The sequence below is a fragment of the Pholis gunnellus genome, assembly GCF_910591455.1.
Source record: "Pholis gunnellus genome assembly, chromosome: 15".
NCBI lineage: Eukaryota > Metazoa > Chordata > Actinopteri > Perciformes > Pholidae > Pholis > Pholis gunnellus.
In genome coordinates this window covers 11,744,526-11,757,244 of record NC_136542.1, presented here as the reverse complement: position 1 = coordinate 11,757,244, position 12,719 = coordinate 11,744,526, and the positions used below count along the sequence as shown (strand labels likewise).

Genomic DNA, 12,719 nt, shown 5'->3' with positions numbered 1-12,719 from the left:
TATTTGTTTACCATGTCCAGCACTTCTGTCTTCAAGAGTGTGAGTACGTAAAAGGAATTGACTGCACCTGCTGGTGCTACCGATGGTGGAGAGGCATCACCCGCACACTTCGTCTCTCCATTTGTCTGGAAATGTATTACACTTTTTTTTTTTCTCCCACAGTCATCTTTGAACATCACGTATTCATTCCTTGCCAGCGTTGGGTGTATAGATTCAGGGTCAGTGGGATTTTTTATTTCCCCTACGGTGTCGCATTTATATGAAGCTCTGTCTGAAGGTCAAAACCAAATACACCCAAACGAAAAAGCCATTGTTGATCTGTTTCTCCACCTCGAGCCTTCCTATTTCCTTTCACCAAGAAAGCATCTATTTTCCTTTGTGCTGCTGGGGCTTATGAGACTATCGGGGCACACCTGTGCCCTCAGGAAAATTCCCTTGCTCTCTCTAAAGCAGTATTATTCAGCACAAGGCCATGACAGTCAGTGTTTCTAAAAGCAGTTGGAAGATTGTAAATGGTGATGCTAAAAACTGTCAGGAACCCACCAAGGTACAAAAAGAAGAAAGATTCTGTACACAATAGCTTCCATTTGTATGTGTTAGGCCAACAAATTGTCTGGATCAAGATGCAGACGTCACATTTGATAGTAAAATAACCGTTGATGTTGCTTCCATACGCTAAAGAAAAAGGGATAGCTTGTGTTTTCCTGAGAAGGCGATATATGTTGTTTTTAGTAGTGAAGACACTTGGGTCATTGTCATTATATAGTCATTTATCTGGATTTTAAAACACATTGAGTGACTTTTGGTCTCTTGCTCTGGCTCATTTATTTAAAACATCATTCAAGTTTCGTAAAATCACGTCACAGTTAGTCAACATTAAGTGACTACAGTCACAGCCCTTTGCTGAATTCAGTTTAATTCAATTCATGATATTTATGAACAAATAAGCTTACATTTGTTGGCAGTTAAAACATTTATTTAATAAGGCTAACATTAAAATAAGTCACTATTATAGTAATATTGGAAATATTTGACAAATACAGTATTTAATCAATTATACTTTCTATACATGGGACAGTTCCATTAATAAATAAAACATATACATTATCATTTTATATTATCATTTTTTATAGCCTTATCTGTCTTTTTTGGTTTCTTTTTTATTTGTTTACAATAATAAACATATTTCCTTTGACTAAAATAAGAGTTACTGCCCATTGTGTTATTTGTAATCTGTGAGAAATGTTGTGTATTTGGCTTTGGTCAGGTTGTGTATGTCCACCTGTGAACAGGTGAGTGTGCGTGGCAAAGAAAGGGCGACAGCAATTGATTATCTCAGCTCAAGCGAAAGCCTTGATGGACTTGTGTGTGTTATCTGATTGGATTAGCAGCCACATCTCTTTGGCCAGACTCCTTACGACGTCCAAGCTAAGATAACATTAACACTGTCTCAGCCTCCCTGCTGCTGTCAGGGACGATGTGCTGCAGTGTGCCAAACTATTTGGCAGGATTTTAATGCAACTAGATGCTGATGAGGCCATAAATATACTACTATCACATTATTTAACAGTTACATGACTTGTGCTCTCAGTTTTCATCTATCTCCATTTACAGCTGATTTTAATATGGATTTTTTCTTGGAGCAACTGAAAGTGAATTGTTAATTGCACCGAACTCTGCTTCTCCTTTCAGCATCTGAGCGCTTCCATATCACCATCACCAAAGCTGGCCTCGGCACAGGCTCACAGCCAGAACTTTTATTGATCGTATACCTTCTTCTTTTCTGTTATAATATTTTTGCCTCTTTAGAAAATCCACTGCTGACTTTTGGCGTCTTATAGCTTGCTCATTTACATTGACCTGAATCCCCAGCGTGTCTGTTAAGTAGAATGATTTAATCTTCCCTGGCAGGAGCACCCAGAGCACCCCTCTGCTTACCCTCCAAACATGCATTTTTAATCAGTATATTAAGATGTCACATAACAGTCTGAGCTCATCACCAGTGCCGCTGGCCATAGCAGATATGGATTCAGCTGTTTAGAGTAGCATTAGACCCTGGCTGCTGGCTATTAGAGAGTAATCCCCGAATGAGGATGTGTAAAATGTATTTTCCCTAGACGAGACCCATATAAGTGACTATCAAGGTGCAAATAAGATGTATATTTTCTGTCCTTTTTAAGGGCATTGCAGGATTTACTGTGCGACAGAGAAGACCAGGGTGGAAATCATTTGACTCATCTTCTCAAGGTCCCTGAAGTCTCTACGGGGCCTTGTCCTTGTGGCACAAGACTGCTGATGCCATGCAGTGCACTGAGAGGGCTGCGCACGGATAAATATTTGAGTATGTGTGAGTGGCGAAAGCGAGATGACTCTCAGCCTGTCAGTTGTGTTTGGAGTCGTGGCATCAAACGGGGACCTGCTCAGTGACACCGGGTAACTCAAGCAATGACATGAATACATACACATATACTTTTTCTCTCTGCACTCCATCAGCCCTCTCTGTGTATCACACACACACACAAACACACACACACAGATAACCCTGTCAGCTAACTCCTGTCAGAGGCATCACCCTCTAGGTACAGTGGTGAGCTTTGTGCACACAGTGATCAGGCAGCTCGCCAGCTCTGCCTTCTCCTGCCTCTACCTAGACGACTCCCTTCATCCTAATGAGCTCTGTCAGAATGGCATTTGACATAAGCCATCAATAAAGCCCAGCTGACAGACATTAAGAGTCCGGAAATCCAGGACGTCCCCGGCTGCTGCCCCTTGTAGTGGAAACAACTCCCAAATTCTGAGTGTGTGCTCCATTTGCAATAAGTAGACAGGTTCCTACATTCAAGTTTGGATCTGATACAGGGCCAATGGATATCTCTGACATAGTCTTTAATTCACTTTGCCAATTATACAATTCCACCCAAATCTGTAAGCAGTTGTTAATGACGCTTTTTCCCTGCAAATTCTAAATTAAACTGCTTTAAATAGAACACTTGCAGAAAAGGATCACTGGTGTTGTACCTTTTATTTTGAACTGTATTCAATGGAAGAAAATGCATACATTTTTTGATTAAAAGACAGCAACCTTCTAATGAAAACATGTATATTTTCAATAGGCATTGTACGTTGGAGGCTCTTCTCGGAGAGAGCCTTGCCATAGTTCACAGATTGCTGCTCATCTGTGGTTCGCACTAATAAAACACAAGGTCCAGTAAGCAATTCAGTTTTATGGAATCTAAACTTAAAGGAGTCTTTTTTTATTCTTATTGTATAGTAGAGTATAATGCAATGATGAGTGTATCATTTACTATGAAGTAATTCTGAGCTCAGAGTGAAGTCCCTGTGCTTCAAAGGGCTCGGTATGAACCGTTCCCCCGAGCTAAAGGACACAATTCAGACTTTTATTTTTTTCTCCTCTCTGTCAATTGGCCTGAAGATGAAAATTGCGGGAAAACATAAAAATAAATACATGAAATGAATAAAGCTTGCCATTTATGTAGAGTACAGGAAAGACATATTGGTACCATGTTTTTCTTCTTGCATAAAACACATTAAATCACACATATTCTAAAGAGAAAGGTCACAATTGGAAAAAGCTACCATAGTGCAGACAAAAGAGCAAGTCTGTTGCTAGAAGAGACATTTATTGACAGTCCTCGTGTGTGTGTGTGTGTGTGTGTGTGTGTGTGTGTGTGTGTGTGTGTGTGTGTGTGTTAGTGTGTGTGGGTGTGTGTGGTGACTAGGAGGAGCAGAGGCTCTTAGACAATGTGAAGTGGAGGTGTGGCCCAGGCAGCATGGCTGCGGCGTTGTGACCTGTGCCCTGACTCACGCATCATGTAGCTTCCTGGCGCCAGAGGACCTTCTGACCGTGATGAGTTTTGACTCCTGTCACCTTTGGGTGTCGTCAAGATTGCCTGACATGTAATTTTTTTTTTTTGAGAGGTTGCTTTTCTGCAGCCTAAAATGCTCTACGGGTGACCACTGTCCCCACCAGTGATAAATAGAGAGGATAGGAGACACTGTGGAGGCTTTCTAGACGGACTCTAGACACCAAGAGATAAAAAAACGAGGTTTGGTGTTGTCACGCGCAGGCAGAATAATCGGATAACTATTCATAGAGGCTTGTTCTTCAGAAACCTCCCGTTACGCTGACAATAATAGAGTTGTGAACTCAGTCAGAAATGTTCGATGCACTGCTATCATAATAGACGCAAAGATTAGGACATTTGAGATGTTAAGTAGTGCAGGCCCGCTGCGTATTCATCTGTGAATACAATGGAAAAAGAGAGACGGAGATAGTGTGTGGGTGGCTGCAGAGGAAGGTCTAAAGACTAAGCATTCATTCAACCCACCTGTTTTGACAGTTTGTCTGTAGCTGTGTCAATAATTCATTGAAAAGTTTTTTGTTGTTGCATTTCATTTCATACAATACTCAGGTTTGACAAGTGGACCATTGTGTCGGACATCAACAAGAAACGTAGTTTACATCCCTTCGCTATTGCTTCCTACAGTTGCAGTTCAATTGGACTTAAGACAAGGATGTATTGTATGTGGAAAGTCACTCACTGCTGTGTACAATGTCAAGCATGCTGTACAAAACTATACGCGTGAACACAGAGCATTTAATGTTCATAATTACCAGGTTGGCATTTTAGCTCTTAACAGCGAATTGCTGCCTCGCACATACAATCACTTTGTTGTGCAAGTGCTATAGGTGATGCATGCATTTGTTCATTTGCAATTTCTGCTCCCTTGCTCTGCCTCTTACACAAACACTCACAAGCACAAGTAATATATAGCCAACATGCACTCTCTCTAGTTCCATTTAGCCCAGAAATTGACTGCATTCAAGAGTGGAATGGATGTAATAATTGCAAGTCCTCTACAACATGCTCCGTAAATGTGTTTTCAAAAAAAAAAAAGGAAAGAAAGGGGTAGGTTTCAAGGTATTCCTAATGGTTTTCTTCCAAGGATTCGAGGTTCACTCTCACTGTATTGTTTGTTTTGTGGCAGCCCAACATGGTTCTCTCTCTCACATTTATGACCTGCGGGGAAGACGGAACCTGGAAACATTCAATAGGATCTCACTTTTATACTATATGATTATAGCAGGATTCAATTAAGTTCAAATATATATATAATATACATATTAAATTCAAATATGTTTTGATATGCAGGACATCTGCAGGGATTTACACAACAGAAAATCTCTTTGACAGAAGTGCTCCCCTGCTTTTGTATGGCCTCACTGTGTATATTCTGCCCTGTTCTGTTGGTAAAATTACTCTTTTCATAGCAGAAAACGGACGGTAAATATTCAATGCTGCTGTCAATCTCAGTTTTGTAAAGGGCGTTATTACATATTCGCCATACTAGTGTGAATTGGAGTGGCTATAAGGTCAAATATCACGTGCAATGGTTATAATAACCCTGGTCTGCACTGTATAGTATATGCCCTGTGAAACAAAAGCTTGGGGGAGGAGTATGTGTGTCAGGGCAGGGAAGGCCATGTGTTTATGCGCCCCCACACTGACTGCTGCAGTGTATTGGCTCTCCTCTATCCGTGTCAGCAGAGCTGTGTGACTGAAAGGCACTGGATTACGTACACTGGGGGCCAATGGGTCAGTGGATAAGAAGTCTTCTCTGTTACCACAAATCCACAGATTAAACGCAGTGTCGAGAGCCAGTGCTGCCCCGAGGGCTACTGGGTCTGAAAACACAACTCTCACAGAGCTTTGGCGTAACCCTCCTGTCACTGTGTAGCCACGAGGCAATGTCTTCTCTCAAGTCCTGGCCTTTAAATACATCCGGGTCATGCGAGGGTTATGGTGGTGTGTTGCTGACATGATATCTTAATTGGAAAGTTAATCCTGTGCTGGGACAGCTGACTCTAAGTCGTGTACAGAGAAGCCAGCAAAGCACAGAAGTCAGGCAGGCAGTGAACATACATAGAAATGCTTGCATCCGCCGTCATTGCTAAGCAGAAGTGCCGCCCCGCCCCAGGCAACTAAAAGCAGACATTAGCATTTTGTGGCACAATTTCACATCACTGCTTCTCTCGATGCCGTTTAAGCATGCCTACAGAGACAGATGAGAAGATATTTACAGTAACAAAGTGTGTTGAAATGAAGATGATATTATTTGTTTCAGGTCCAGATTGTCTTTTACCAGTGATGTTTAGAGTGAGCGCTCTTTGGTGTGCACGCATGCATGTTCATGAAAAGGAGCAGTGATGGGGAGAGAAAGGTACTGTAGGTCTGCATATGATAGTGGCAGGATGGCTGTTGTGACAGGCTCTTGTAGCGTCTCGTCTGCTCCAGCGATCCCAGGGAATCTGGGTCATTTCCAGCCTGTTCACATGTAACTATTCCCCACTCTTTCCCTCCCTCTGCCCTGGGCAAGCTATGGCCCAGCTACATGTTAATGATCACACATAGTAAATGCTCTCGTCTCCTATCATAAACTGGGAGGATACTGAGCGGTGGTCTGAGGCAGGGTGCACCACACCTTTGTGCTGTATCAATTCTCTCTTCACCTTGTAGTCCTCTTTGTGTTGCTGAGCTGGGGAAAAAAATGTGTATCAAGCTTTTTCTCTTTGGCAATAATCTTTTCTAACTGTTCGATGCAGTGAAGGATCTGTGTCAGTTGGCATAACAGCCACAGCAGCTGCAGAAGCTGCTGGTTGTGTACATGAGGTACAGAGCCTTTGATATTCCCCTATTACACTTACTGTTGTAAAGTAGACCCATGTGTTCATGATGATAAACAGGGATCTAATATTATTCACTCTAATTTGACAGCTAATTAATATTTGTGAGGCTTAATGTTAATGTTTGAACATGGAAACAGCAGATGACACAACACTCCCTCACTAAAGGTCCATTTAGAAGGTGCTTTAGAGCTTTCAGTCATATCACATGGTCTTTAACAACAGATGGAGTTTCCCAGTGATTGTGGAATTAAATATTTCCACATTTCTAAACATTTTAAAGACTTCTTGTTCATATTTTGCTTTTAAATTATTAAATAACCTCCTATATCATCAGATGATTTACAAAACACAGGGAAACCTGACATTATTGACATGAATGCAATTGAGTGCAATGATCCTGCAACCAACACTGGTTTGTTTTGACTCTCTCAGAGAAGTGTTGATTTTCTAGTCACTTTTCAGGTCACAGTTAGGCTGGCTTGGAGTCAGTCAGGTGCTCCTGTTATTTTGTCCACCCACTGTGCCTCACCACTATTGAATCTTGTTCACCTGGTCTCCACACTCAGCCTACAGAGATTTTAGTTGGAAGTAGTGCTTACAACTGTTTGTAAATGAGGGAATCTTTAATGTTATTAATTTAAAAAAACAGGGTCGGCATCCATTTAAAAAAAAGGTCTAATATACAAACCTATAACCGCATCAAAAACAGTTTTGTCTGACAGAGGGCTGGCTGCAAGGATGTCAGTGGGAACCATGAAAGCATTAAACAAAGGAGAAAAAAAGATGTGTTTGAATGAGATCCACTGTGTTGCGGTGCTGAATGTGCGGAGATATTGGTGTCAGGAGGCCTATCTCCTGACACAGTGACATAGGCCTGGAAAGAGTTGGGTAGTTTACCACTTCGGCTTAGTCTGAGTTGGCCTATATTTAAAATGGCATATATTTGTAATTTTATATGGAAGGCGAAATGAGTATTAAATTAAAAAAATAGGAGAATGCGAGCAATAGAAAAACTATAACAAGTGAATAAAAAGGCCCTATGCTTTTCGATTGTTGTATTTAGCGCCTGTTTGTTTTTGCAGCGATACTAAAACACGAATTCACAATTCTTTTTTTTTTCCTTCTATAAATGTTTTAACAGTGCCTATAAACTAGACGTGTGGCTTACAGAGCATAGTCTACAATTGTTATTTCCAGCCCTCCGTTTAAGAGATCCGAAACTCGTCTATATTTTATTGATGCGCGCTTCCTAGAAAAAGTATTGCACTCCTTGTAAATTTAGTTTGGGACAGGCAGCCTGCAGGGATGAAATATTTACAAGCAGCTAAATATTTCAGACCAGCACCTTGTCTGTCGCCCTCGGAATTTACTTCCACTGCAGCATCTGATGGAGGTCTTATCCTTTATTTACCAATATTTACCGGTTGATGTAATAATATGGGGGAATGAATGGCGACACCGATAGACACAATCGTCTTAATTTGCTCATTAATTCGTTATAGTTGCCGCTCTATGTGCTATAAATTGGTATCTTTATGACGAGGATGCGGCCTATTTGTTTGTCAAAGCGGACAGACATCATCGCGAAGACATTATATGCAAATTCTTTATTATTGTGCTCTTCTTTTTTTTTTAATGATGATGCTGTCTCCAGTAAACCAGCAAGCGAAGGAACAGCTTCCTGTGCAGAAGGCATTTCATAACCCTGCATCAAGAGTCTATAATTCATGCAAAAAGAGCCCGAGGGGGATTCGGCTTGAGTGTGCGCGTGCATGAGAGAGAGACGGCGAGAGAGAGAGAGAGAGAGAGAGAGAGAGAGAGAGAGAGAGAGAGAGAGAGGGGGAGAGAGAGGGAGAGAGAGAGTGTGTGTGTCTGTGTGTGTGGGGGTGGGTGGGTAGGGGATCTGTGAAAATAATATCAGGCTTTTCCGTCAGAATGAACTTTACTACTGTATCCAGCCATGAAATAATCTGACCCGACACTTCAAACCATCTGCGCTATCTATCTGCCCTCTTATTTACTAAATCAGCCTGTGCACAAAACGGAGTGTGTCTGATACTAAAGCCGAGTAGCCTGACAGGGCCATGATAATCCTATATAAACAACTATCACGTTTATTCCCTATACATGTGTTGAAATAGTACTAACACAAGAAGTGTGTATGATATTAACACATCCTTTCTGAGAGTGTGCCAATATAACAGCAATCAATTAGCCTGTGTTTTCAAAAAAGAGCACTTATTCATGCTCCACATAAAAGAGCATGCTTCATCATAACTTAGGCTCTGATATAATTTATTATGGTTAATAAATTATCACTTTTGTGCGGTTGAAAAATGCAAGAAAGCCTCAACAAAATCTGGTCAAGGTTGCGAAAGTGAGTTGGCTTCAAATTCGCAGCCCTGTTGAAATAAAGCCCACATTGACCCTTTTAATGATTTCTACAAATCAGCATCGATATAAGCCTTAGGATATATGAGTATTAAACATAACGAACTGCAGGGTAATCTTATTTTAAAGCGAAGCATATAAACATATAGCCACATTATGGCTTATGGTATAGGAATATTATATATCTATGCCTAAATGGTTGTAGATTAATAGAAAGCATATTACGCGAGGTCATAAACGCCACAATTTAATAGCCCACGCTTAACACATCGAATAGACAACACCATATTTACACAGTTGAGAATTATATAATATTATCTACTGATTTTTAGTGCATGCATGCTAGTCAGCGGGCTGTGTCTTTTTGCTGTGTACCCTAAAGCCCGTTTCAAGAGCTCTAAAGGGAGACTGAGCTGAGCGTGTTTGCCTGCTTTGGCACTTGACTACATAGACTGAAGAGTCTTTCTTTAACACAAAGGCAGAGGGGTGTTTGGAAAGCACGACAGGGCAGTTAAACGTTTGAAGACGCGAAGCAAAAAGGTCAAAATGTTTATATTATTTTTGAAAAGGGAGGCGCTGAGCTCTCCTTTCCGCCTGATTGGTCCAACTTGACAGTGATTGACGCGCATCCATGGCAACCGGGCAGCCAATCTGCCAAGTCCAATAGGAAATCATCGGAGGGGGCTTGACTGTCTTTTTCTCCCCCCCTTAAAAAATACATCTCGGCACCGGTTTTAATTCTTTCGTACTTTCAATCCCAGCCCACCTTTGAAAAATACATCGTGGCTCCGGCTTTAATGTTCTCGCACCTTCGGCCCCGTTTTGCCTGCCAAGTTTGCCGAGCCTGAAGATGCGGTAGCCGGCCCCCACGCAGCATCGTTCCTCCTCCGCGGCGTTTGGGTGTTTGCGTCTTTCACGGCTGGTCAGACGATTGGTTCGGTGTAACTTTGGGGTTTGCCTCGTCTTGGACTGCTCTGGCGCGCGGAGAAGCAGACGCAGGAGGACTCGACACGGAGGAGAGAGAGAGAGGAGAGAAAGGAGGGGGAGAGGGAAACACGGGAGAAGCCTCCATGTTTCAGCTGCCCATCTTGAATTTCAGCCCCCAGCAGGTCGCCGGGGTCTGCGAGACTCTGGAGGAGAGCGGGGACGTCGAGCGCCTCGGCCGCTTCCTCTGGTCGCTGCCCGTTGCGCCGGCGGCCTGCGAGGTCCTCAACAAGAACGAGTCGGTGTTGAGGGCCCGGGCAGTCGTCGCCTTCCACACCGGCAATTTCCGCGAACTCTACCACATCCTGGAGAACCACAAGTTCACCAAAGAGTCCCACACGAAGCTGCAGGCGCTGTGGCTCGAAGCGCACTACCAGGAGGCTGAGAAGCTGCGGGGACGCCCGCTGGGGCCGGTGGACAAATACAGGGTGCGGAAGAAGTTCCCCCTACCCAGAACCATATGGGATGGAGAGCAGAAAACCCATTGCTTCAAGGAGAGAACCCGGCACTTGTTAAGAGAATGGTATTTGCAGGATCCCTACCCAAATCCCAGTAAAAAGAGGGAGCTTGCACAGGCTACAGGACTTACACCCACACAAGTAGGAAACTGGTTCAAAAATCGCAGACAAAGAGACAGAGCAGCGGCTGCGAAGAACAGGTGAGCTATACATGCGTCTCTGAATGGTTTCTGATCACAATATCTGCAACACAAAACAGTGTTTGGCCATAGAAAAGAGAAGAAGGAAAAAACACCCTGCATCCTGACTCTACGTATGCATCCTGTGATTTAATAGTCTTTAAGTTTAATATAGCAAAACACACTGGAACCCACGCTGGTTGGAGCACATCAATTCTTATATTCCTCTAGATATTAGATTCTGAATTGTTCAATAATCCTACAGCCAGGGGGCTTTTTCTATTGTAATTAATGCTGCTCGCAGTGTCTGACATCACGTTATATTTTAAAGGGATTCAAATGCAGAAAATGTCCAGCCAGCAGTGACAATAACAAAATAACGATTTCCCATATCATTTTAGATTATTGGGAGAGCAAACCTCTGGATAAATGGTTTTAATTGATTTGTTATGAATAAGATTAACACAATGCTGCAGAACACGATTTAAGCTAACATGAAGAGTGAGCTAAACATTCACATGTTATTGTATTCTTATTTAATTGTTAGTGCACTATAAGCCAAATAATATATTTAGGATCGATAATGATAATGTAATATTTGAAATGTATTTGAATAGATCATATGCTCATTTCCAATAACAATTGTAGTCGATCTGTTAAAGGGCCTATTGCAGTGTGGGTCGAGGTCACACTGCTGTATTGGTCATGTTTAATGCAGCCAAAACAGCCCACCATTTTTTAGTTTATAGTGAATGTAATCAATAGCCTACATTAATTAGTGAGATCTTCGTGAAATGACACACCATTTGTAATTATCGTATTGGTTTAGCCTATTGTAAATAACCGATCTTGCCTGCACAATAAAAAATATCCCATGCAGTGCTATTTGTTTGTATAAGGAATATTTCTAACTGTTAGCCCCCAAAATGTTTTACTTAATAAAATGTCATATATTGTGTGTTTTATAAACGTGAAGGTGAAAAAATAAGCTAATGGGTTGAGGTAGCAGACCATCTGTTTAGTTCCTTTTTGTTTCAGGATTCAGGTTTTTTCTCCAAAAGAAAAAATGCACAGGATAAAATTATGCCACATAAATGAATTCAAAATAACCCTCAGTTAAGAAGATCATCGGGAGGAGTGGAAAATAAATATGTATTTGAAATATTTTCCTCATTCACCTTTTTTTACAAACTGTTTTCAGCATTTTTTTTTTTTTTTATTATTATACTGTAAAGAATAAATTGCACAATAGACGTGTTAATGTAATGTTGTCTTGTCTCGTGTCCTCTGCCCAGGCTCCAGCAGCAGGTCCTGTCCGGCGGCTCGGTTCGCTCCCTGGCGGACGATGACGGCACCGTGGACCGCCTGGGGAACTCGTCCAGTCCGGAGGCCAGTCTGTCCAGCAAAGCAGCCGCCTCGGCCATCTCCATCACCTCCAGCGACAGTGAATGTGACATCTGACGGGCAGATCGACGGCGTTGATGAATTAAAGGGGGATACGAGTGAAAGACAATCCAATAAAACAAGTCCTAGTGCCTGCGTTGAGTAAAAAACACACACACACACAAACTGATATTTGACGGGTGCCAAAAACATGAGGGGATCTGTGATCTGCGGCGGACTGCCCGTCCTTTTCCTTTTATGCCTACTTTTTTTTTGCGTTTTACCCACGTGTGGATAACTGAACTTAATATGGACGAAACCTATTTGACGGACTAATAAACCAACGACCCGAGATGAAAAGTAAAAAGAAGAAGAAAAAAAATACAAAGAGGGGGACGAAGGCATTCGAGCGCCTAACCTGCTGTTCTCTGTGGGTATTTCATGTTGAAAAAGAACTGTGATATTTTTACTTTACTTTCAAAGTTTTATAAATAATGTTTATTTGCCTATTTAAAAACGATCTGCTCTGTCTCTTCGAATTTCATATTCATTTGCTTGGTGTTTTTAATACTTACCTTGTACACAGGTGAACCTGTTGAGCATGCGCGCTTTAGT

At 41.9% G+C, this 12,719-nt stretch overlaps 1 protein-coding gene across 1 annotated transcript; it reads left to right on the top strand.

Moving 5' to 3' along the window:
- Positions 1 to 10,170: 10,170 nt before the first annotated feature.
- On the top strand, positions 10,171 to 12,182 carry LOC306706811 (homeobox protein SIX6; the record flags this gene model as incomplete). The annotated part of the gene is made up of 2 exons (XM_079174032.1): positions 10,171 to 10,742; positions 12,017 to 12,182. The coding sequence occupies 2 exons, from the start codon at positions 10,171 to 10,173 to the stop codon at positions 12,180 to 12,182; spliced, it is 738 nt and encodes a 245-aa protein (XP_079030158.1).
- Positions 12,183 to 12,719: the final 537 nt, after the last annotated feature.